This window comes from Salvelinus alpinus, chromosome 22, assembly GCF_045679555.1.
Source record: "Salvelinus alpinus chromosome 22, SLU_Salpinus.1, whole genome shotgun sequence".
NCBI classification, from domain to species: Eukaryota; Metazoa; Chordata; class Actinopteri; order Salmoniformes; family Salmonidae; genus Salvelinus; species Salvelinus alpinus.
The window spans coordinates 28,456,493-28,480,889 of NC_092107.1; the positions used below are offsets into that span (position 1 = coordinate 28,456,493).

General features: G+C 43.7%; 1 protein-coding gene across 2 annotated transcripts in view; it reads left to right on the forward strand.

The window, feature by feature from the left end:
- The window catches only part of LOC139549363 (neurofibromin-like), a 106,291-nt gene that overhangs the window by 76,468 nt on the left and 5,426 nt on the right, over nt 1–24,397 (forward strand). For both annotated transcript variants that reach the window (XM_071359800.1, XM_071359801.1), the window contains 15 exons: nt 167–446; nt 727–941; nt 1,076–1,137; nt 5,423–5,564; nt 6,071–6,172; nt 6,476–6,616; nt 6,724–6,850; nt 8,157–8,288; nt 17,140–17,275; nt 17,476–17,633; nt 17,977–18,218; nt 18,629–18,729; nt 19,596–19,738; nt 20,150–20,196; nt 23,517–23,733. In XM_071359800.1, the coding sequence (XP_071215901.1) occupies nt 167–446; nt 727–941; nt 1,076–1,137; nt 5,423–5,564; nt 6,071–6,172; nt 6,476–6,616; nt 6,724–6,850; nt 8,157–8,288; nt 17,140–17,275; nt 17,476–17,633; nt 17,977–18,218; nt 18,629–18,729; nt 19,596–19,738; nt 20,150–20,196; nt 23,517–23,733 (2,245 nt within the window). The remainder of the gene's footprint in view (nt 1–166; nt 447–726; nt 942–1,075; nt 1,138–5,422; nt 5,565–6,070; nt 6,173–6,475; nt 6,617–6,723; nt 6,851–8,156; nt 8,289–17,139; nt 17,276–17,475; nt 17,634–17,976; nt 18,219–18,628; nt 18,730–19,595; nt 19,739–20,149; nt 20,197–23,516; nt 23,734–24,397) is intronic.

Below are 24,397 nucleotides of genomic sequence, written 5' to 3' on the forward strand. Positions count from 1 at the left end.
AAATAAGAACAAAAAGATGCTGCTCTTGGCAGATATTAATTATGTTGATATTAACGTCATCAGGAAATGAAAAAATAGTCCAGCACAAAGTATATGATGTCATATCACTGACTCTACCTTCTAATACCTCATAATGATTGGCTATCTCCACACACCCTCTGACCAGGTGATTGGCCGGATGTGTAAGATCATCGACAAGACGTGCCTGTCTCCCACGCCCACCCTGGAGCAGCACCTGATGTGGGATGACATCGCCATCCTGGCCCGTTACATGCTGATGTTGTCCTTCAACAACTCTCTGGACGTAGCAGCTCACCTGCCCTACCTGTTCCACGTGGTCACTCTGCTGGTGGCCACCGGACCCCTGTCCCTCCGCGCCTCCACACATGGCCTGGTCATCAACATAATCCACTCTCTCTGCACCTGCTCCCAGCTCAACTTCAGAGGTGAGGAAGCACACCTTATCTTCCCTACCATCTGTAGTTAAACAGCATACCCTTCCCTGGTCATTAATGTGTATGGATGCCACTGGGCTCCCTTGCAAGTAAGATAATTGAAAGACCCAATGTAAGCACTGCATGCAGTGAACCATGAAACTGCTTCAATAGAGGTAAATGTATGTTATTTATGTTTGTTTAAAACAGTTTGCTATAGATATCAGTGTTCAGGGTTTCTCTTTCAGAAGAGCAACAAGTCATATTTTCCTCTTGTCATGATCTCTTCCAGAGGAGACCAAGCAGGTCCTGAGGCTGAGCCTGACAGAGTTCTCCCTGCCTAAGTTCTATCTGCTGTTTGGCATCAGTAAGGTCAAGTCTGCTGCGGTCATCGCCTTCCGCTCCAGCTACCGTGACCGCTCCTTCTCCCCCGGCTCCTACGAGAGGGAGACCTTCGCCCTCTCCTCGCTGGAGACCGTGACTGAGGCCCTGCTGGAGATCATGGAGGTGAGGGAGACACACACACACACACACACAGGCATGCTCACACACACACACACACATTACTTGATATTATACTATATACCGTCCAGAATACAAGCAAAATACCAATATCTGACTGAATATGTCCTCTCTTGTAGGCGTGCATGAGGGACATCCCAGCGTGCAAATGGCTGGACCAATGGACCGAGCTGGCTCAGAAGTATGTCAGATTTCTTTTGAGACAGATTCACTTTGACCACTATCAATGAATGTCTCTCAGTGCAGTCGGAAGGTATTCAGACCGCTTCACTTTTTCCACAATTTGTTACGTTACAACCTTATTCTAATTTTTTTTTATTAATTTAAATCCCTAATCAATTTATACACAATACCCCAAAATGACAAAGCAAAAACTGGTTTTTAGAAGTTTGTGCAAATTTATAAAAAACATAACTGAAATATCTAATTTACATAAGTATTCAGACCCTTTACTCATTACTTTGTTGAAGAACCTTTGGCAGCAATTACAGCCTTGTCTTCTTGGGTATGACGCTACAAGCTTGGCACACCTGTATTTGGGTATTTTTCCCTTCTCTGCAGATCCTCTCAAGCTCTGTCAGGTTTGATGGGGAGTGTTGCTGCACAGCTATTTTCAGGTCTTTCCAGAGTTGTTCGATCGGGTTCAAGTCCGGGCTCTGGCTGGGCCACTCAAGAACATTCAGAGGCTTGTCCCAAAGCCACTCCTGCGTTGTCTTGGCTGTGTGCTTAGGGTCTTTGTCCTGTTGAAAGGTGAACATTCACCCCAGTCTGAGGTTCTGAGTGCTCTGGAGCAGGTTTTCATCAAGGATCTCTCTGTACTTTGCTCCATTCATCTTTCCCTCAATATTGGCTAGTCTCCCTGCTGCTGAAAAACATCCCCACAGCATTATGCTGCCGCCACCATGCTTCACCATTGGGATGGTTTTGGCCAGGTGATGAGCAGTGCCTGGTCTCCTCCAGATATGAAGCTTGGCATTCAGGCCAAAGAGTTCAATCTTGGTTTGTCAGACCAGATCATCTTGTTTGTCATGGTCTGAGATAGGGTTGCATATTTTGGGGAATATTCAGAGGTGGAAACTTTCTGTGGGAATATATGGGAATTAACGGAAATATATGCAAATTAATACTAATTGTTTTTTGCATTGGATATATTTACCATATCATATGGAGACAGAAACATAATTGCAAATGATAAAATCCTTCCAATAGAAATAAATTTAAAAAACGATTAAATTACAAATAGAACTTTAATTAAATGAGTTGACTCTTCCCATGGGATGATTTCACTGAACAACAAAATAAAGGGATTATTGAATGATCCCCAATGTTTTCAACATACATTTGTAAAATGATAGTCTAGAAACTAAAGCTTAGGTTGTCTTCCTCTCAGGCTTCCATGTATTCTGCCTGTACATCCTCAATGTCCACCTCTTGAACATCAGACTCTGAGGCCTCATCTTCACTGTCACTTTCCAACCTTGCTGTCAGGCTGAAAAAGCCTCAAATTTGCCTGGATGGCCACCAATTTTTCAACCCTTGTATTGGTCAGCCTGTTGTGTGCTTTGGTGTGTGTGTTCCCAAACAAGGACCAGTTGCGCTCTGAGGCGGCTGATGTTGGTGGGATTTGGAGGATGATGGAGGCAACAGGGGAAAGAGTCTCAGATCCACAAAGTCCCTTCCACCAGGTGGCTGATGAGATATGTTGGCACGACTGCCATATTGCATCTCCATCCCTAAGCCCTTGTTTGGAAGTGGACTTCGCCAGACTGCCAAGAACCTTGCCCTCTACCAGGCCAAGGTAGCGAGACACGGTTGTGTTGACACCATAGGCCTTGTTGATCTCTGCACCAGACAGGATGCTCTTGCCAGCATACTTGGGGTCCAACATGTACGCTGCGGCATGTATGGGCTTCAGGCAGAAGTCTTCACGCTTTTTGATGTATTTCAGAACGGCAGTTTCCTCTGCTTGGAGCAACAGTGAAGTGGGCAGGGCAGTATGGATTTCTTCTCACATCTACAAGCAGAGTCTGAACATCAGACAGGATGGCATTGTCTCCCTCGATCTGTGCAATGGCTACTGCTATAGGTTTCAGGAGTTTCAGGCTGCTTACCACTCTCTCGGCAGACTGTGATGTGGCCATTTCTTGGAGAGACTCCTTCCCCTCCAGGAGACTGTCAAACATGATGACAACACCAACCCAACGGGTGTTGCTGGGCAGCTTCAATGTGGTGCTCTTATTCTTCTCACTTTGCTTGGTGAGGTAGATTGCTGCTATAACTTGATGACCCTTCACATACCTAACCATTTCCTTGACTCTCTTGTAGAGTGTGTCCATTGTTTTCAGTGCGTAGCATGTTCCATGCATGAGCAGCACAGCCAATGGGTGGGATGTGAGGGTAGGACTCCTCCACTTTAGACCAAGCAGGCTTCATGTTCGCAGCATTGTCTGTCACCAGTGCAAATACCTTCTGTGGTCCAAGGTCATTGACTGCCTTCAGCTCATCTGCAATGTAGAGACCGGTGTGTCTGTTGTTCCTTGTGTCTGTGCTCTTGTAGAATACTGGTTGCGGGGTGGAGATGATATGGTTAATTATATCATCATATACTTTCTCTTCCAATACACATTGCCTGTGAGCATCAGAGGTGAACCAGTTGCATACACAGCTCAAGCAAGACATTCATCAGCATTTCTGACTACGTTCCTCCATTGAGTCAAAAAAACTGTTGCTAACGATAAGGTGTCTGATTCATCATTTTCAACTCAAATAGAAGTAGAGGGACTTTTGTCAGAGGTTGCTTGTTGTGAGTGCAGAGGGAACTTAATGCTCTTGGCCAGATGATTCTGCATCTTTGTTGTATTCTTCACATATGATTTGGCACAGTATTTTCAAATGTACACAGCTTTTCCTTCTACATTAGCTGCAGTGTAATGTCTCCACACATCAGAACGTGCCCGTGGCATTTCTTGTAAAGATTAGAAAAAAACAAATACAATTCCATGTACAGATAAATACTTAAGCAGTTAGATTAAACAACTCCTTTGTAAGATAAATGTTTTAAATTGAAAAATGTATGGAAACAGGTGAATTAACACTCAGTTAGCAGGCTCAAGCAAGCTAAAACCAACATGATAGCAAAAACTAACTAGCAGAAATTTTTTAAACACACTTTGCTGTAGGCTACTATTTACTAGTTAACAAAACATCATGTATGTTATATAAAATATATTTACCCCACCCAGTATTGTAATCAAAACTTAACAGAAAGCATGTAGTCCTTGGCTCAGACAGTGTAGTAGTGTGGGCTCAATAGCATCTCATTATTGTGCAAGATCTTGAGAATCAGCTTAACATGCGATGGAAGAGTGCACTGCACATATGGTGGAAGAATGCACTGCGCATGCAGAGTGTTGCAATTCCATTGAATTGGTGATAGTTTAATCAAAATATGCCACAAGACCTAGAATTGCCTTGTGTATCCCACAAAAAAAGGTTCACTGTTATAAGCTAACCTTTTTAATGAATTTAAGCAAAATTCCCAGGCTTAACTTCCCATGGAAAATTTCCAGAACAATTCTGGAAATTTACCTGAAAGTTTTCAACCCTTTGCAACCCTAGTCTGAGAGTCCTTTCGGGGACTTTTGGCAAACTCCAAGCGGACTGTCATGTGCCTTTTACTGAGGAGTGGCTACCGTCTGGAGTGGCTACCCTCCTGATTGAGGGAGTTCTGCACAGATGGTTGTCCTTCTTGAAGGTTCTCCAATCTCCACAGAGGAACTCTGGAGCTTTGTCAGTGACCATTGGTTTCTTGGCCACCTCCCTGACCAAGGTCCTTCTAGCTCAGTTTGGCCTGGCTGCCAGCTCTAGGTAGAGTATTGGTGGTTCCAAACTTCTTGCATTTAAGAATGATGGAGGCCACTGTGTTCTTGGACCTTCAATGCTGCAGACATGTTTTGGTTCCCATCCCCAGGTATGTGCCTCGAACACAATAATGTCTTGGAGCTCTAAGGACAATTCCTTCGACCTCATGGCTTGGTTTTTGCTCTGACATGCACTGTCAACTGTGGGACCTTATATAGACAGGTTCAAATCATGTCCAATCAATTGAATTTACCACAGGTGGACTCCAATCAAGTTGTAGAAACATCTCAAAGATGTTCAATGGAAACAAGGTGCACCTGAGCTCAATTTCGTGTTTCAATAGCAAAGGGTCTGAATACTTATGTAAATAATGTATTTCTGTTTTTTATTTATAATACATTTGCAAACATTTCTAAAAACATGTTTTTGCTTTGTCATTATGGAGTATTGTGTGTAGATTGAGGATTTTTTTTTATTGAATACATTTTTTAATAAGGTTGTAACGTAACAATGTGGACAAAGTCAAGGGGTCTGAATAATTTCTGAATGCACTGTATACACACTCTATTGTGCACTTCTCAAATGCCACCTATGTCGTCCACCAGGTTTGCATTCCAGTACAACCCGTCCCTGCAGCCCAGAGCCCTGGTGGTGTTTGGCTGCATCAGTAAGAGGGTGACCCACGGCCAGATCAAACAGATCATCAGGATCCTCAGCAAGGCCAGCCCCCTGCTCAGCATAGACCGGGTGGGTCTACATACACACACAGGCACACACACGCTGTTGGAGAGCTGAATTTTAATGAGCAACTCTGGCTTCCAGAATTAACACACACACATAGGCTGTTGGAGCGCTGAGTTTAAATTAGTAACTCCATCTTCCAGAATGAACACACACACACACAAACATTGAGGGGTGGCGGTGAGTGTGTTTTACCTTTCCTTAGCTCAGTCTGCCAATTTTTGTCTGGCTCAGTCTGTACAGGCTAGGGTGCCTGTGGGCGCTATCTGCAATATGCAGAGAGCTAAGTGTTTATGAGTGCACCAACCCACTAATCCAATGGTTTCTAATCCTCTAGCTAACATTATGGATACTATGATACTCTCTCTCCCTTTTCTTCTCTACCCCGCTACTCTCTATTTCTTTCCCTCTCGTTTTATTTCCTCTTTTTCATGTTCCTTCTTTCTTTTATCTCTCTCTCACCCCACACCCTCTCTCTTTCACTCATCCTCTCCTATCCTCTTCCTCCACAGGGGCTGGAGAGCTGCTTAAAAGGACCTGATAACTACAACAGCCAGGTGTTGATTGAGGCCACAGTCATTGCTCTGACTAAGCTGCAGCCCCTTCTCAACAAGGTATACAAACCACAAACACAGAACACATGCCATACATAATGTGATTGTCTGTGGTCCGCTGCTTGTCAAATTAAAAAAATGTGGTCACGTACACAGATTTGCAGATGTTATCGCAAGTGCAACAAAATGCTTGTGTTCTACTATTCAAAAAGGAACCCAGCTGTAAGTTGTTGGTTCGGGATTTTTAATAACAATTTGGAATCGGAGAAAGGCTAGATTTGTTCTTTGTTATCTTAATGTGCTTGGTGCTGTTCCCATATATAATGTATGTAACCTCATGGGTTATACTGTATGCTCCTCCAGGACTCCCCCATGCACAAGGCAGTGTTCTGGGTGGCTGTGGCTGTGCTGCAGCTGGATGAACTCAACCTGTACTCTGCTGGGACGGCCCTGCTAGAGCAGAACCTGCACACTCTGGACAGCCTGAGAGTATTCAACGACAAGGTAACAGACAGACACTCACTCTCAGTTCAATGACAAAAATGAAACATATATTGACACTATTTATATGCTGAATATGTGTTTCTACACCCCCCCCCCCCCCCATCAAGAGTCCAGAGGAGGTGTTTATGGAGATCAGGCATCCTCTGGAGTGGCATTGTAAACAGATGGACCACTTTGTGGGCCTCAACTTCAGCTCCAACTTCAACTTCGCACTGGTGGGGCACCTGCTCAAAGGTAAGGAGAGGGCACAGGGCACCTGACTACATCTTGGCCCTGGCCCTAGCAACTCCCCTTCCTGTGACTATACTGTGTATCATATAAACCACGGCTTCTCTGTCAATATTTGTTAAGTAAACATTCTGAAAATATTTGAAATTATTGAATTTGTTTGGGTCTAATCTACCTAGATAAAGGATAGACGAAAGATGTTGGCCTGACTTGCCGAGCCACTGATGAATACCTGTCTTCCCCACTCAGTCAGAGACCCAAACAAGCAATATTGACTTGTCCTGCAGTGACAAAGAGCTTGGCAGCAGTTGTTGGTGTTTTCACTTGTCTCTGTAGTCTGTTCTTGTCACTAGCTGCATTTAATGTTGTGTACTCTGTAGGCCTTGATGTGTTTTAATGCTAACTGTGTTGAATTAATATGGCCATGTCACAATGTACCAAGCTAGCAGTGGAGTGGTGTATGGCTATGCCACAATGTACCAAGCTAGCAGTGGAGTGGTGTATGGCTATGTCACAATGTACCAAGCTAGCAGTGGAGTGGTGTATGGCTATGTCACAATGTACCAAGCTAGCAGTGGAGTGGTGTATGGCTATGTCACAATGTACCAAGCTAGCAGTGGAGTGGTGTATGGCTATGTCACAATGTACCAAGCTAGCAGTGGAGTGGTGTATGGCTATGTCACAATGTACCAAGCTAGCAGTGGAGTGGTGTATGGCTATGTCACAATGTACCAAGCTAGCAGTGGAGTGGTGTATGGCTATGTCACAATGTACCAAGCTAGCAGTGGAGTGGTGTATGGCTATGTCACAATGTACCAAGCTAGCAGTGGAGTGGTGTATGGCTATGTCACAATGTACCAAGCTAGCAGTGGAGTGGTGTATGGCCATGTCACAATGTACCAAGCTAGCAGTGGAGTGGTGTATGGCCATGTCACAATGTACCAAGCTAGCAGTGGAGTGGTGTATGGCCATGTCACAATGTACCAAGCTAGCAGTGGAGTGGTGTATGGCCATGTCACAATGTACCAAGCTAGCAGTGGAGTGGTGTATGGCTATGTCACAATGTACCAAGCTAGCAGTGGAGTGGTGTATGGCCATGTCACAATGTACCAAGCTAGCAGTGGAGTGGTGTATGGCTATGTCAAAATGTACCAAGCTAGCAGTGGAGTGGTGTATGGCCATGTCACAATGTACCAAGCTAGCAGTGGAGTGGTGTATGGCCATGTCACAATGTACCAAGCTAGCAGTGGAGTGGTGTATGGCTATGACTAACGTGCCACTCTGTTTTCCTTCTGTGTGTGTCAATGTGAAGGCTACAGACACCCGTCGCCCACCACAGTGGCTCGTACGGTGCGTATCCTCCACACGCTGCTGGCCTTGGTCGGAAAACACCTCAACTGTGACAAGTTTGAGGTCAACAGCCAAAGCGTGGCCTACCTGGCAGGTCAGTTCGTCACAGTCCTACACACTGACTCTACTCACCCACACTTTGTGTTGGCTCACCAGACCTCCATTTTTTGTCAACTCACTGGACCTGCAATGTGCTTTTTGGATAGCAAGCAGTGCGTTGCTTTAGAAACATGATTTGTAAAACAGATATGATGGTCTGTCATGTAGTGCCCCCCATTGTTGGAATTGATTCCCTGATGCCGCTGAGGCATTTTAAGACTGGTGTTAAATTCATTAATTGAGGATTGCAGTTGTTCCCATTGATGTAATGATTTATTTGTTGAAAGTGTACTATTGTAATTGTACCCTGTAGTCTATTTTTATTATTTTATTTGGAATGTTCATTTTAAAATGTTTGTGCTCAGGGCACCATTGTGAATGAGACCCTGGTGTCAATTGGGCTTCCCTGAATAAATACGAGTTAAAATAATCAAATCAAAGTCAAATTTTGCCACATGCGCCGAGCACTTCAGGTGTAGACATTACAGTGAAATGCTTACTTACAAGCCCTTAACCAACAGTGCAGTTTTAAGAAAAACGTGTTAAAGTATTGACTAAATGAACTGAAGTAAATAGAAAACAGTAACGAGGCTATGTACGGGTACTGAGTCAATATGCGGGGGCACAGGTTCGTCGAGGTAATTGAGGTAATATGTACAGTACCAGTCAAAAGTTTGGACATAACTACTCATTCAAGTGTTTTTCTTTATTATTACTGTTTTGCACATTGTAGAATAATAGTGAAGACATCAAAACTATGAAATAACATATATGGAATCATGTAGTAACCAAAAAAGTGTTAAACAAATCAAAATATATTTTACGTTTGAGATTCTTGAAAGTAGCCAACCTTTGCCTTGATGACTGCTTTGCACACTCTTGGCATTCTCTCAACCAGCTTCATGAGGTAGTCACCTGGAATGCATTTCAATTAACAGATGTGCCTTGTAAAAACATAATTTGTGGATTTTCTTAATGCGTTTGAGCCAATCAGTTGTGTTGTGACAAGGAAGGGGTGTTATTTAGAAGATAACCCAATTTGGTAAAATACCAACTACATATTTTGGCAAGAACAGCTCAAATAAGCAAAGCGAAACAGAAGTCCATCATTACTTTAAGACATGGTCAGTCAATACAGAACATTTCAATAGCTTTGAAAGTTTCTTCAAGTGCAGTTGCAAAAACCATCAAGCGCTATGATGAAACTGTCTCTCATGAGGACCGGCACAGGAAAGGAAGACCCAGAGTTACCTCTGCTGCAGGGGATACGTTCATTAGAGTTAACTGTACCTCAGGTTGCAGCCCAAATAAATGCTTCACAGAGTTCAAGTAACAGACACATCTCAACATCAGCTGTTCAGAGGAGACTGCGTGAATCAGGCCTTCATGGTTGAATTGCTGCAAAGAAACCACTACTAAAGGATACCAATAATAAGAAGAGACTTGCTTGGGCCAAGAAACACGAGCAATGGACATTCGACCGGTGGAAATCTGAGTCAAAATTTGAGATTTTTGGTTCCAACCGCTGTGTCTTTGTGAGACGCGGAGTAGGTGAACGGATTATCTCCGCATGTGTGGTTCCCACCGTGAAGCATGGAGGAGGATTTGTGATGGTTTGGGGGAGTTTTGCTGGTGACACTGTTTGATTTATTTAGAATTCAAGGCACACTTAACCAGTATGGCTACCACAGCATTCTGCAGCGATAAACCATCACATCTGGTTTGTGCTTAGTGGGATTATAATTTGTTTTTCAACAGCACAATGACCCAAAACACACCTCAAGGCTGTGTAAGGGCTATTTGACTAAGATGGAGAGTGATGGAGTGCTGCATCAGATGACCTGGCCTCCACAATCCCCCGACCTCAACCTAACTGAGATGGTTTGGGATGAATTGGACCGCAGAGTGAAGGGAAAGCAGCCAACAAGATCTCAGCATATGTGGGAACTCCTTCAAGACTGTTGGAAATGCATTCCTCATGAAGCTGTTTGAGAGAATGCCAAGAGTGTGCAAAGCTGTCATCAAGGCAAAGGGTGGCAACTTTGAAGAATCTAAAATATATTTTGATTTGGTTACTACATGATTCCATATGTGTTATTTCATAGTTTGGAAGTCTTCACTTATTCTACAATGTAGAAAATAGTAAAAATAAAGAAAAACCCTTGAATGAGTAGGTGTGTCCAAACTTTTGACTTGTACTGTAAATGTAGGTAGAGGTAAAGTGACTATGCATCATATTTTATTGGTCACATACACGTGTTTATTATATGTTATTGCGGGTGTTGCGAAATGCTTGTGTTTCTAGCTCCAATAGTGCAGTAATGTCAAACAATTTCACAACAATACACACCAATCTAAAGTAAAATAAAATATAAATATTTGGATGAGCAATGTCAGAGCGGTGTACACTAAGATACAATATATATGTATGAGATGAGTAATGCAAAATATGTAAATGTTATTAAAGTGGCCAGTGATTTCAAGTTTGTATATAGGGCAGCACCGTCTAATGTGCTAGTGATAGCTATTTTACAGTCTGATGGCCTTGAGATAAGCTGTTTTTCAGTCTTTCGGTCCCAGCTGTGATGCACCTGTACTGACCTCTACTTATGGAAGATAGAGGGGTGAACAGGCAGTGGCTCGGGTGGTTGTTGTCCTTGATGATCTTTTTGGCCTTCCTGTGACATCGTGTGCTGTATGTGTCCTGGAGGGCAGGTAGTTTATCCCCGGTGTTATGTTGGGCAGACCGCACCACCCTCTGGAGAGCGCTGCGGTTGCGGGCGGTGCAGTTGCTGTACCAGGCGGTGATACATTCTGACAGGATTCTCTCAATTGTGCATCTGTAGAAGTTTGTGTGGGTTTTAGGTGCCAAACCATATTTCTTCAGCCTCCTGAGGTTGAAGAGGCGCTGTTGCGCCTTCTTCACTACACTGTCTGTGTGGGTGAATTAATCGGCCTAATTTATTTATTTATTTTTATTTTTTTACATTTATTTGTAATAATGACAATTACAACAATACTGAATGAACACTTATTTTAACTTAATATAATACATCAATAAAATCAATTTAGCCTCAAATAAATAATGAAACATGTCCAATTTGGTTTAAATAATGCAAAAACAAAGTGTTGGAGAAGAAAGTAAAAGTGCAATATGTGCCATGTAAGAAAGCTAACGTTTAAGTTCCTTGCTCAGAACATGAGAACATATGAAAGCTGGTGGTTCCTTTTAACGTGAGTCTTCAATATTCCCATGTAAGAAGTTTTATGTTGTAGTTATTATAGGAATTACAGGACTATTTCTCTCTACACGATTTGTATTTCATATACCTTTGACTATTGGATGTTCTTATAGGCACTTTAGTATTGCCAGTGTAACAGTATAACTTCCATCCCTCTTCTCGCTGCTACCTGGGCTTGAACCAGGAACACATCGACAACAGCCTCCCTCGAAGCAGCGTTACCCATGCAGAGCAAGGGGAACAACTACTCCAAGTCTCAGAGCGAGTGATGTTTGAAACGCTATTAGCGCGCACCCCGCTAACTAGCTAGCCATTTCACATCGGTTACACCAACCTACTCTCGGGAGTTGATAGGCTTGAATTCATAAACAGCAGAGCTGCTGGCAAAACGCACAAAAGTGCTGTTTGAATGAATGCTTACAACCCTGCTGGTGCCCACCATCGCTCAGTCAGACTGCTCTATCAAATCATAGACTTAGGTCATTAATATGGTCGAATCCGGAAACTATCATCTCGAAAACAAAACGTTTATTCTTTCAGTGAAATACGGAACCGTTCCGTATTTTATCTAACGGGTGGCATCCACAAGTCTAAATATTCCTGTTACATTGCACAACCTTCAATGTTATGTCATAATTACGTAAAATTCTGGCAAATTAGTTCGCAATGAGCCAGGCGGCCCAAACTGTTGCATATACCCTGACTCTGCGTGCAATGAACGAAAGAGAAGTGATACAATTTCACCTGGTTAATATTGCCTGCTAACCTGGATTTCTTTTAGCTAAATATGCAGGTTTAAAAATATATACTTCTGTGTATTGATTTTAAGAAAGGCATTTATGTTTATGGATAGGTACACGTTGGAGCAACGACAGTCCTTTTTCCCGAATGCGCACTGCATCGATTATATGCAACGCAGGACACGCTAGATAAACTAGTAATATCATCAACCATGTGTAGTTAAAACTAGTGATTATGATTGATTGATTGTATTTTATAAGACAAGTTTAATGCTAGCTAGCAACTTACCTTGGCTTCTTACTGCATTCGCGTAACAGGTGGGCTCCTCGTGAGGCAGGTGGTTAGAGCGTTGGACTAGTTAACCGTAAGGTTGCAAGATTCAAATAAAATTGTATTTATATAGCCCTTCTTACATCAGCTGATATCTCAAAGTGCTGTACAGAAACCCAGCCTAAAACCCCAAACAGCAAGCAATGCAGGTGTAGAAGCACGGTGGCTAGGAAAAACTCCCTAGAAAGGCCAAAATCTAGGAAGAAACCTAGAGGAACCAGGCTATGAGGGGTGGCCAGTCCTCTTCTGGCTGTGCCGGGTGGAGATTATAACAGAACATGGCCAAGATGTTCAAATGTTCATAAATGACCAGCATGGTCAAATAATAATAATCACAGTAATTGTCGAGGGTGCAGAAGGTCAGCACCTCAGGAGTAAATGTCAGTTGGCTTTTCATAGCCGATGATTAAGAGTATCTCTACTGCTCCTGTGGTCTCTAGAGAGTTGAAAACAGCAGGTCTGGGACAGGTAGCACGTCCGGTGAACAGGTCAGGGTTCCATAGCCGCAGGCAGAACAGTTGAAACTGGAGCAGCAGCACGGCCAGGTGGACCGGGGACAGCAAGGAGTCATCATGCCAGGTTGTCCTGAGGCATGGTCCTAGGGCTCAGGTCCTCCTAGAGAGAGAGAGAAAGAGAGAATTAGAGAGAGCATACTTAAATTCACACAGGACACCAGATAAGACAGGAGAAATACTCCAGATATAACAAACTGACCCTAGCCCCCCGACACACAAACTACTGCAGCATAAATACTGGAGGCTGAGACAGGAGGGGTCAGGAGACACTGTGGCCCCATCCGATGATACCCCCGGACAGGGCCAAACAGGAAGGATATAACCCCACCCACTTTGCCAAAGCACAGCCCCCACACCACTAGAGGGATACCTTCAACCACCAACTTACCATCCTGAGACAAGGCCGAGTATAGCCCACAAAGATCTCTGCCACGGCACAACCCAAGGGGGTTGAATCCCTGACCTGACAAGGTACAAATCTGTCGTCTGCCCTTGAACAAGGCAGTTAACCCACCGTTCCTAGGCTGTCATTGAAAATAAGAATGTGTTCTTAACTGACTTGCCTAGTTAAATAAAGGTGTAAAAATAAAAATAAATCGGCCGAATCGGCACCCAAAATTACCGATTTCCGATTGTTATGAAAACTTGAAATCGGCCCTAATTAATCGGCCATTCCGATTAATCGGTCGACCTCTACTTTCCACCTCCACTGCTGTCCTGTTGATGTGGATATGGGGGTGCTGTTTCCTGAAGTCCACGATCATATATTTTATTTTGTTGACTTTGAGTGAGAGGTTATTTTCCTGGCACCACACTCCCAGGGCCCTCACCTCCTCCCTGTAGACTGTCTCGTCATTGTTGGTAATCAGGCCTACTACTGTTGTGTCATCTGCAAACTTGATGATTGAGTTGGAGCCATGCTTGGCCATGCGGTCATGGGTGAACAGGGAGTACAGGAGGGGGCTGAGCACGCACCCATGTGAGGGCCCCGTGTTTAGAAAAAGCAAAGTGGAGGTATTGTTTCCTACCTTCACCACCTGTCAGGAAGTCCAGGACCCAGTTGCACAGGGCGGGGTTCAGACCCAGGTCCTCAAGCTTAATGATGAACTTGGAGGGTCCTGTGGTGTTGAATGCTGAGCTATAGTCAATGAACAGCATTCTTACATAGGTATTCCTCTTGTCCAGATGGGATAGGGCAGTGCGATGCCGATTGCATGGTCTGTGGAGCTTTTGAAGTGGGTCTAGGGTGTCAGTAGGGTGGAGGTGATATGATCCTTGACTAGTCTCTCAAAGCACTAAATGATGACAGAATTGAGTCCTACTGCGCGATAGTAATTTTGTTCAGTTACATTAGCTTTCTTGGGTACAGGAACAATGGTGGCCATCTTGAAGCATGTGGGGACAGCAGACTGGGATTGGGAGAGATTGAATATGTCCGTAAACACTCCTGCTGTGCATCCTCTGAGGACGGGGCTCGGAATGCTGTCTGAGCCGGCATCCTTGCGAGAGTTAACACGCTTAAATGTCTAACTGACGTCTGCCACGGAGGAGGGGAGCCCACAGTCCTTGGTAGCGGGCCGTGTCGGTGGCACTACGTTATCCTCAAAGCAGGCGAAGAAGGTATTTAGCTTGTCCGGAAGCAAGACGTCTGTGTCTGCGACGTGGCTGGTTTTCTCTTTGTAGTCCGTGATTGTCTGTAGAACCTGCCACATACGTCTCGTGTCTGAGCCGTTGAATAGCGTCTCCACTTTGTCTCTATACTGACGTTTTGCCTGTTTGATTGCCTTACGGAGGGAATAACTACGCTGTGTGTATTCGGCCATATTCCCAGTCACCTTGCTATGGTTAAATGTGGTGGTTTGCGCTTTCAGTTTTGTGTGAATGCTGCCATCCACAGTTTCTAGTTAGGGTAGGTTTTAATAGTCACAGTGGGTACAACATCTCCTATATGCTTCCACACCATCTGTGTATTCGGTGATGTTATTCCGAGAGGCTACTCGGAACATATCCCAGTCCGTGTGGTCAAACCGATCTTGAAGTGTGGATTCCGATTGGTCAGACCAGCGTTGAATAGTCCTTGTCGGCATCCCTGAAGTTGGAGTAGCAGTGGTCGAGTGTTTTAGCAGTGCGGGTACTACAGTCAGTGTGTTAATAGAACTTTGGTAGCGTTTTCCTCAAATTTGCTTTGTTAAAATCCCCAGCTACAATAAATGCGGCCTCAGGAAATGTGGTTTCCAGTTTGCATGAAGTCCAGTGAAGTTCTTTGAGGGACGTCGTGGTATTGGCTTGATGGGGGAAAAAACACGGCTGTGACAATAACCAAAGATAATTCTCTTGGGAGGTAATACGGTCGGCATTCGATTGAGGTATTCTAGGTCAGGTGAACAAAAGGACTTGAGGTCCTGGGTGTTATCACAATCACACCATGAGTAGTTAATCATGAAACATACACCCCCGCCTTTCTTCCCGGAGAGATATTTATTCCTGTCTGCGCAATGAACTGAGAACCCAACTGACTGTACGGACTCAAGACAGTATATCCCGAGAGAGCCATGTTTCCGTGAAACAGTATGTTACAATCCCGGCTGTATGTAATAACACAAAAAAATGTCTGTGCTAACAATGTAAGAAATAACAGATAACATTTTTATTTTTCAATTAAAAAGAGGTTGTTATCCTTGCACCACACTGCCAGGTCTCTGACCTCCTCCTGTCTCATCATTGTCTGTGATCAGGCCTTCCACTGTTGTGTCATCAGGAAACTTAATGATGGCGTTGGAGTCATGCTTGGCCATGCAGTCATGGGTGAACAGGGAGTACAGGAGGGGACTGAGCACGCACCCCTGAGGGGCCCCAGTGTTGAGGATCAGCATGGCAGATGTGTTGTTACCTACCCTTACCATCTGGGGGCAGCCCATTAGGAAGTCTGGGATCCAGTTACTGAGGGAGGTGTTTAGTCCCAGGGTCTTTAGCTTAGTGATGAGCTTTGAGGGCACTATGGTGTTGAACGCTGAGCTGTAGTCAAGGAATAGCATTCTCACATAGGTGTTCCTTTTGTCCAGGTGGGAAAGGGCAGTGTGGAGTGCAATAGAGAGAGCATCTGTGGATCTGTTGGGATGGTATGCAAATTGGAGTGGATCTAGGGTTTCTGGGATAATTGTGTTGTGAGCCATGACCAGCCTTTCAAAGCACTAAATGGCTACAGACGTGAGTGCTACAGGTCGGTAGTCATTTAGTCAGGTTTCCGTGGTGTTCTTGGGCACAGGGACTATGGTGGTCTGCTTTGAAACATGTTGGTATTAGACTCAGTCGGGAACAGGTTAAAAATGTCAGAAGACACTTGCCAGTTGGTCAGCCCATGCTCGGAGTCTCACTCATTGAAAGCGTCAGATATACCCTTTAGCTCAGTGCGGATGTTGCCTGTAATCCATGGCTTCTGGTTGGAATATGTACGTACGGTCACAATGGGGATGACGTCATCGATGCACTTATTGATGAAGCCAGTGACTGATAAACTGGATGAGCTATCAAGACTATTATCCAATGATTGCACGTTGGCTAATAGGACTGATGGTAAAGGCGGGTTATCCACTTGCTGTCGGATTCTTACAAGGCACACCGACCTACGACCCATATATCTCTGTCTCTTCTTCATGCGAATGACTGGGATTTAGGCCTTGTCCAGTTTCTGAAGTAAGTCCTTTGCGTCCGACTCATTAAAGAATAAATCTTTGTCCAGTATGAGGTGAGTAATCGCTGTTCTGTTATCCAGAAGCTCTTTTCGGTCATGAGATGGTGGCAGAAACATTATGTTCCAAATAATTAAAAAACGAACACAATAGCACAATTGGTTAGGAGCCCGTAAAACGTCAGCCATCTCCTCCGGCACCATTATGTATATTCATGAATGTTTATGCAATGATGGAAACATGTCCCATTACTGGTTTTCACCCTGATCTGGTGTGTGTGTGCGTGCGTCTGTGTACGTCTGTGTGTGTGTGTGTGTGACTGTTTGCAGCCCTGCTCACCGTGTCAGAGGAGGTGCGTAGTCGCTGCAGTCTAAAACACAGGAAGTCTCTGCTGCTGTCTGAGATGGCCATGGAGAACATTCCCATGGATACCTACTCTCTGCACCACACTGACCCCAACTGCAGGTGAGGCGCTCTCTACATCAGACACTTTGATCCTGAATAGGTTTTAACTTCAGCTGAAGACAAAGCCCATTTTCCTTTATCCAAAGTTTCATCTTGGTAAGTATCTTTACCAAGATGCAACTTATGTTCTTGGTAAATATCTTTACCATCAAGCTTGAAGTGTTATTTCCGTACTTGTGGCCCCCATCTCCTCCCCTCAGGACACTGAGAGAGTGCCAGCTGTGGGCATCTCCCAAGGTGTCAGAGCGCTATCTGAATGCCTACTACCCTACGGTGGGGCAGATCAGCCCCCGTACACGCAAGTCCATGAGCCTGGACATGGGCCAGGCCTCCCATGCCAACACCAAGAAACTGCTGGGTAACTATAACATTGCTGCTAAACTACACTGGTAATGTTGTCTAGGTGTTCCCCATAGCATTGGAGTAGCATTTTATACTGCTGCGCCAGAAGTGTATCATGCAAGCTGTTTTATTGGGTGTATACTCTGTCTATGCTTTGAAGCCATGCTAATGCTGACTATGACCAGGCAGTATTGACTACAGCGTTAGTTGCGTCTCATTTCCGGCAAGAAATACACCGCTGATGTAAGAGTGCTGTAAGATGGACATCCCATGTCACCACTCACCACCTTATCTGCCTAGACCCTCTCCTCACCCTCTTCAATCATTAGCTCTACACTCTCTGTGGTGTATTTCTCCAGGAACCAGGAAGAGTTTTGATCACCTGATATCCGACTCCAAAGCACCAAAGAGACCAGAGACCGAGTCTGGCGTCACCACCCCGCCTAAGGTTAGGTGCGTGGCCGAGAACGACTACGAGATAGACAACCAAAGAATGGGCCACTCCCACCTCCGCAAGATGTCTGTGACCGAGTCCAACGTCCTATTGGACGAGGAGGTGCTGACCGACCCCAAAGTCCAGGCCCTGCTGCTCACTGTGCTGGTGAGAGGATTATCACACAAACTCACACCTGGCAAAATAAGAAATACTTATAAAGCGGGTAATAAAATAATAAAAACATATGTAACACACTCACTGGACATACAGTACATGTTGCACATACTCAGTGCACCACTAGTTACTGCTCGGGTCCAAGTAGTTATCATGAATGGATTGCACGTCGGGAGGCAGCAACATGCAGTGCATTCGGGAAGTTTTCAGACCCCTTAACGTTTTCCACATTTTGTTACATTACAGCCTTATTCTAAACTGGATTACATTGTTTTTCCCCCTCATCAATCAACAAAATGTGGAAAAAGTCAATACTTTCCGAATGCACTGTAGCGTACAGCTTTCTACTGTATATAACTGGTTCAGTCTGCAAAGCTATGCTGTCTGTTTCTCTGTCCAAGGCCACCCAGGTCAAGTACACCACAGATGATTTTGACCAGAGGATCCTGTACGAGTATCTAGCTGAAGCTAGCGTCGTCTTCCCAAAAGTCTTTCCCGTCGTGTAAGTAAACATGCACGAAAATCCCCCAGGCAAAACCAAATACATAGCCTAAGGGCCTACTTTTCCATAAGCAAATCTAGAGACTGGAGAAAACCCGGGGAAATTATTTGAGAGCTTGAAAGCTGTTTTGGCCCAAGATGGTTGTTTTTGGGGGGAGGAAAGTCCCAATGGTCTTCTGAGGAGAAGAGGCTTGTCCTGCTCCAAATGCATCATGGGAGTTGTAGTGTGGTTTACCTATCTACAGAGATTATATGTGGGCGGCTGTATACAAGTAAAAATGTCACGAGTTTTTTTTTTTTTTTTTCACCTTTATTTAACCAGGGAGGCTAGATTGACAACCATTTCTAATTTGCAACTGCGACCTGGCCAAGATAAAGCAAACCAGTTCGACACATTCAACAACACAGTTACACATGGAATTAACAAACATATACAATCAATAATACAGTAGGAAAATCTATATACAGCATGTGCAAATGAGGTAGGATAAGAGGTAAAGCAATAAATAGGCCATGGTGGCAAAGTAAATACAATATAGCAATTAAACACTGGAATGGTAGGATGTGCAGAGGATGAATGTGGAAGTTGAGATACTGGGGTGCAAAGGATCAAGATAAATAAAAAAATACAGTATTGGGATGAGGTAGATTGGATGGGCTATTTACAGATGAGCTATGTACAGGTTAACTTGAGAACTGTCTCGTATGTTATTGGCCTAGTTATTCACCAGTGTGTTTGAGTCCTGTCATGATATGTGTTGACAGGGTCACTGGGAAAGGGTGTTGCCATGCAGAGTGAGGTGTGTCTGTAATGATTATGGTGCCTACCTAGCTGATGTTTATCTTTGTGTTTCCTCCTCTTCCCAGCCACAACCTGCTGGACTCCAAGATCAGCACGCTGCTGTCTATGTGCCAGGATACCAACCTGCTGAACCCAGTGCATGGCATCGTTCAGAGTGTGGTCTACCATGAAGAGTCTCCTCCACAATACCAACCCTCCTATCTACAGAGTATGTACATTCATCTACAGACCTGCTCTACCCATCTCTCTCCTCGGTGTCCTCATCTACCTCATCTCGCATCATTCATCTCTCTCTGCCCCCTCCCTTTGTCTCGCTCTCCTGTCTATCGCTGTCTGTCTCTCTGCCCCTATCTCCTCCTCTACTTTTCTCATCCGTCATCTCTCTCTCTGTCTGTCTCAGTCCCTATCTCCTCCTCTACATCTCATCTTTCTCTGCCCCCATCTCTCTCTGCCCCCATCTTTCTCTGCCCCCTCTCTTTCTCTCTTGCCCTCTCCCCTGACTGTTATGTTGTGTTTTCTTCTTTAGCAGTTTAACTTTGCCAATAATGCCTTTCTTCCTCCATTACTTTTCCCCCCCTCTCTCTCGCTCTCTCTCTCTCTCTCTTTCTCTCTCACACAGGCTTCGGATTTAATGGACTTTGGAGGTTTGCCGGACCCTTCTCAAAGGTATGATTCATTGCCCTCATATTTCCCTTTCATTCTCCCCAAGGCAGTGCGGCCGTGCTGGAAGAATTTAGCCCCGGTAAGCAATTACAGCCTTGCCATGGGAGCCTGCCGATTGCCCCAAGATTTATTGGACATCCTCCTCTCTCTCTCGCTCTTTCACTCTCTCGCTTTCTGGCAACCTCAGTTTCCCTTTATGATGGTTTTGAGTAAATAGGACAAGCAGATGCTTCTAACTCTAAATTGAAGGTCTGGTTTCAGCATGGGGCCACATATACAGTACCAGTCAAAAGTTTAGACACACCTACTCATTCCAGGGTTTTTATTTATTTATACCACCCCTACCTTATCACAACACAACTGATTGGCTCAAATGCATTAAAAAGGAAATAAATTCCACAACTTTTAACAAGGCACACCTGTTAATTGAAATGCATTCCTGGTGACTACCTCATGAAGCTGGTTGAGAGAATGCCAAGAGTGTGCAAAGCTGTCATCAAGGCAAAGGGTGGCAACTTTGAAGAATCTAAAATATATTTTGATTTGTTTAACACTTTTTTTGGTTACTACATGATTCCATATGTGTTATTTCATAGTTTGGAAGTCTTTACTATTATTCTACAATGTAGAAAATAGTAAAAATAAAGAAAAACCCTTGAATGAGTAGGTGTGTCCAAACTTTTGAATGGTACTGTTTATGAATACATGTCGATTTGTAAATCAGTTTGGATCAAAACATCTGCTAAATGACTGTGTATTATATCTAACGTGTATTATATATAATGCAGAACCGTTCCGTCACTGTTCTATGGCCAGCATGCCTATTTTTACTCAGAGGGCAGAATATTAGAGCTGGGAATTGCCAGGGACTTCACGATATGATCACAATACTAAGGTGCCGATACAATATGTATTGTGGTTCTCACTGTTCTATATGTATTGTGATTCTCACTGTTCTATATGTGTTGGGATTCTTACTGTTCTATATGTATTGTGGTTCTCACTGTTCTATATGTATTGGGATTCTCACTGTTCTATATGTATTGTGGTTCTCAGGATTCTATATGTATTGTGATTCTCACTGTTCTATATGTATTGGGATTCTCACTGTTCTATATGTGTTGGGATTCTTACTGTTCTATATGTATTGTGATTCTCACTGTTCTATATGTATTGTGATTCTCACTGTTCTATATGTATTGGGATTCTCACTGTTCTATATGTATTGGGATTCTCACTGTTCTATATGTATTGGGATTCTCACTGTTCTATATGTATTGGGATTCTCACTGTTCTATATGTATTGGGATTTGATACTGTTCTATACGTGTTGGGATTCTCACTGTTCTATATGTATTGGGATTCTCACTGTTCTATATGTATTGGGATTCTCACTGTTCTATATGTATTGGGATTCTCACTGTTCTATATGTATTGGGATTCTCACTGTTCTATATGTATTGGGATTCTCACTGTTCTATATGTATTGGGATTCTCACTGTTCTATATGTATTGAGATTCTCACTGTTCTATATGTATTGGGATTCTCACTGTTCTATATGTATTGGGATTCTCACTGTTCTATATGTATTGGGATTCTCACTGTTCTATATGTATTGTGGTTCTCACTGTTCTATATGTATTGGGATTCTCACTGTTCTATATGTATTGGGATTCTCACTGTTCTATATGTATTGGGATTCTCACTGTTCTATATGTATTGGGATTCTCACTGTTCTATATGTATTGGGATTCTCACTGTTCTATATGTATTGGGATTCTCACTGTTCTATATGTATTGGGATTCTCACTGTTCTATATGTATTGGGATTCTCACTGGTTCTCACTGTTCTATACGTATTGGGATTCTCACTGTTCTATATGTATTGGGATTCTCACTGTTCTATATGTATTGGGATTCTCACTGTTCTATATGTATTGGGATTCTCACTGTTCTATATGTATTGGGATTCTCACTGTTCTATATGTATTGTGGTTCTCACTGTTCTATATGTATTGGGATTCTCACTGTTCTATATGTATTGGGATTCTCACTGTTCTATATGTATTGGGATTCTCACTGTTCTATATGTATTGGGATTCTCACTGTTCTATATGTATTGGGATTCTCACTGTTCTATATGTATTGTGGTTCTCACTGTTCTATATGTATTGGGATTCTCACTGTTCTATATGTATTGGGATTCTCACTGTTCTATATGTATTGGGATTCTCACTGTTCTATATGTATTGGGATTCTCACTGTTCTATATGTATTGGGATTCTCACTGTTCTATATGTATTGGGATTCTCACTGTTCTATATGTATTGGGATTCTCACTGTTCTATATGTATTGGGATTCTCACTGTTCTATATGTATTGGGATTCTCACTGTTCTATATGTATTGGGATTCTCACTGTTCTATATGTATTGGGATTCTCACTGTTCTATATGTATTGGGATTCTCACTGTTCTATATGTATTGGGATTCTCACTGTTCTATATGTATTGGGATTCTCACTGTTCTATATGTATTGGGATTCTCACTGTTCTATATGTATTGGGATTCTCACTGTTCTATACGTATTGGGATTCTCACTGTTCTATACGTATTGGGATTCTCACTGTTCTATACGTGTTGGGATTCTCACTGTTCTATACGTATTGGGATTCTCACTGTTCTATACGTGTTGGGATTCTCACTGTTCTATATGTATTGGGATTCTCACTGTTCTGTACGTATTGGGATTCTCACTGTTCTATATGTATTGGGATTCTCACTGTTCTGTACGTATTGGGATTTGATACTGTTCTATACGTGTTGGGATTTGATACTGTGATCTTTATTGCGATTCGATGTTCCTAACATACAGTATTGCTCACCATGTGTCTGCTGCAGAATATGCAACTGTATCGATCCCCCCTTCCCCATCACTACAGAATACGTGGCCCTTTGACACTTGTAGGTGTTCCTAAACTCTCTGTTTTCACTGTGCACCCATTATCCCTCGCTCCACTTTCTTCCAATTAAGGGTGCCATTTGCCATCTGCTTGTTTGGGGGAAAGTCAAGCCTGGTCAAAGGCTGAGGATCAATTTCTCCTGATTTAGCTCAGGGAGACATTGGACTGTTAGACTGTGATTTGTTGGCCCGTGTTCCCCTCACACTCACTCTTTCTTGATTTTCCTTTTTTCTCTCTTCCACCCCCCCATTCCCACCCCCTAACTGACTTTCTCTCTCCTTTTCTGCCTTGATCCCTTTCCACCTCTTCCTCTACCCCCCCCCCCCCCCCCTCCTCCTCCATCCCATGTCAAACAATCAGCAAACTCAGATCCCAGACTACGCTGAGCTGATTGTGAAGTTCCTGGAGGCCTTGATTGACCGCTACCTGCCTGGTACAGAAGAGGAGAGGAGCGAGGAGCAGCTCCGTACCCCCACCTCCCCCTACCCCCCCGTCACCCAGAGCCAGCTCAGCATCACCGCTAACCTCAACCTCTCCAACTCCATGACCTCCCTGGCCACCTCGCAGCACTCTCCAGGTTAGCATAGTATACATGCGTGAACACAATATTTACTGATCCACCCTGGGAGTAACACAGGCTCAACAGCAGACCAGTGCCCCTAGAGCACACACAAACATCATTTATACATAGAGGCCGACACACAAATACACCACTAACATCCTACTTATGATGCTGGCTGAGTCCTACCAATGTAAGGTGTTCTGTAGAGTATCTCGAGGCAAGCTGTTGCTGTGGGTTATTTCTAGGTCTCCCGCTAGTTTTCTCTACATCTGAAACATGCTGATATCTCTTATGACAATATGATGATGATGCTGCTACTGCTGTGCACTAAAGATATCAAATGTTGCAAGATGTCAGAAAAGCACTGCAAGATTTTAACTATTGCCAAAAACAACATAATTACTTGGACAAATGCTGAAATGTAGTGTGTTTGAAATATGCAGGGGTACTTAGTTAGCACCATCAAACATTTCAGATATTTCATTTTTTATGTTGCGTGTGTCGACTGTCTGTCGTGCTAATCCCCTCCCTCTCTCTCTGGGTCTGGTCTGTTTGTAACCTCCCCATCATGCTCTACTCGCTGTGGTGTAGTCTATAGACGGTCCCCAACTCTCCATCCCAACAAAAACATCTGGTACAAATTACAACCATGGAGCCTCTCTGGGGCCGCTAACGCTAG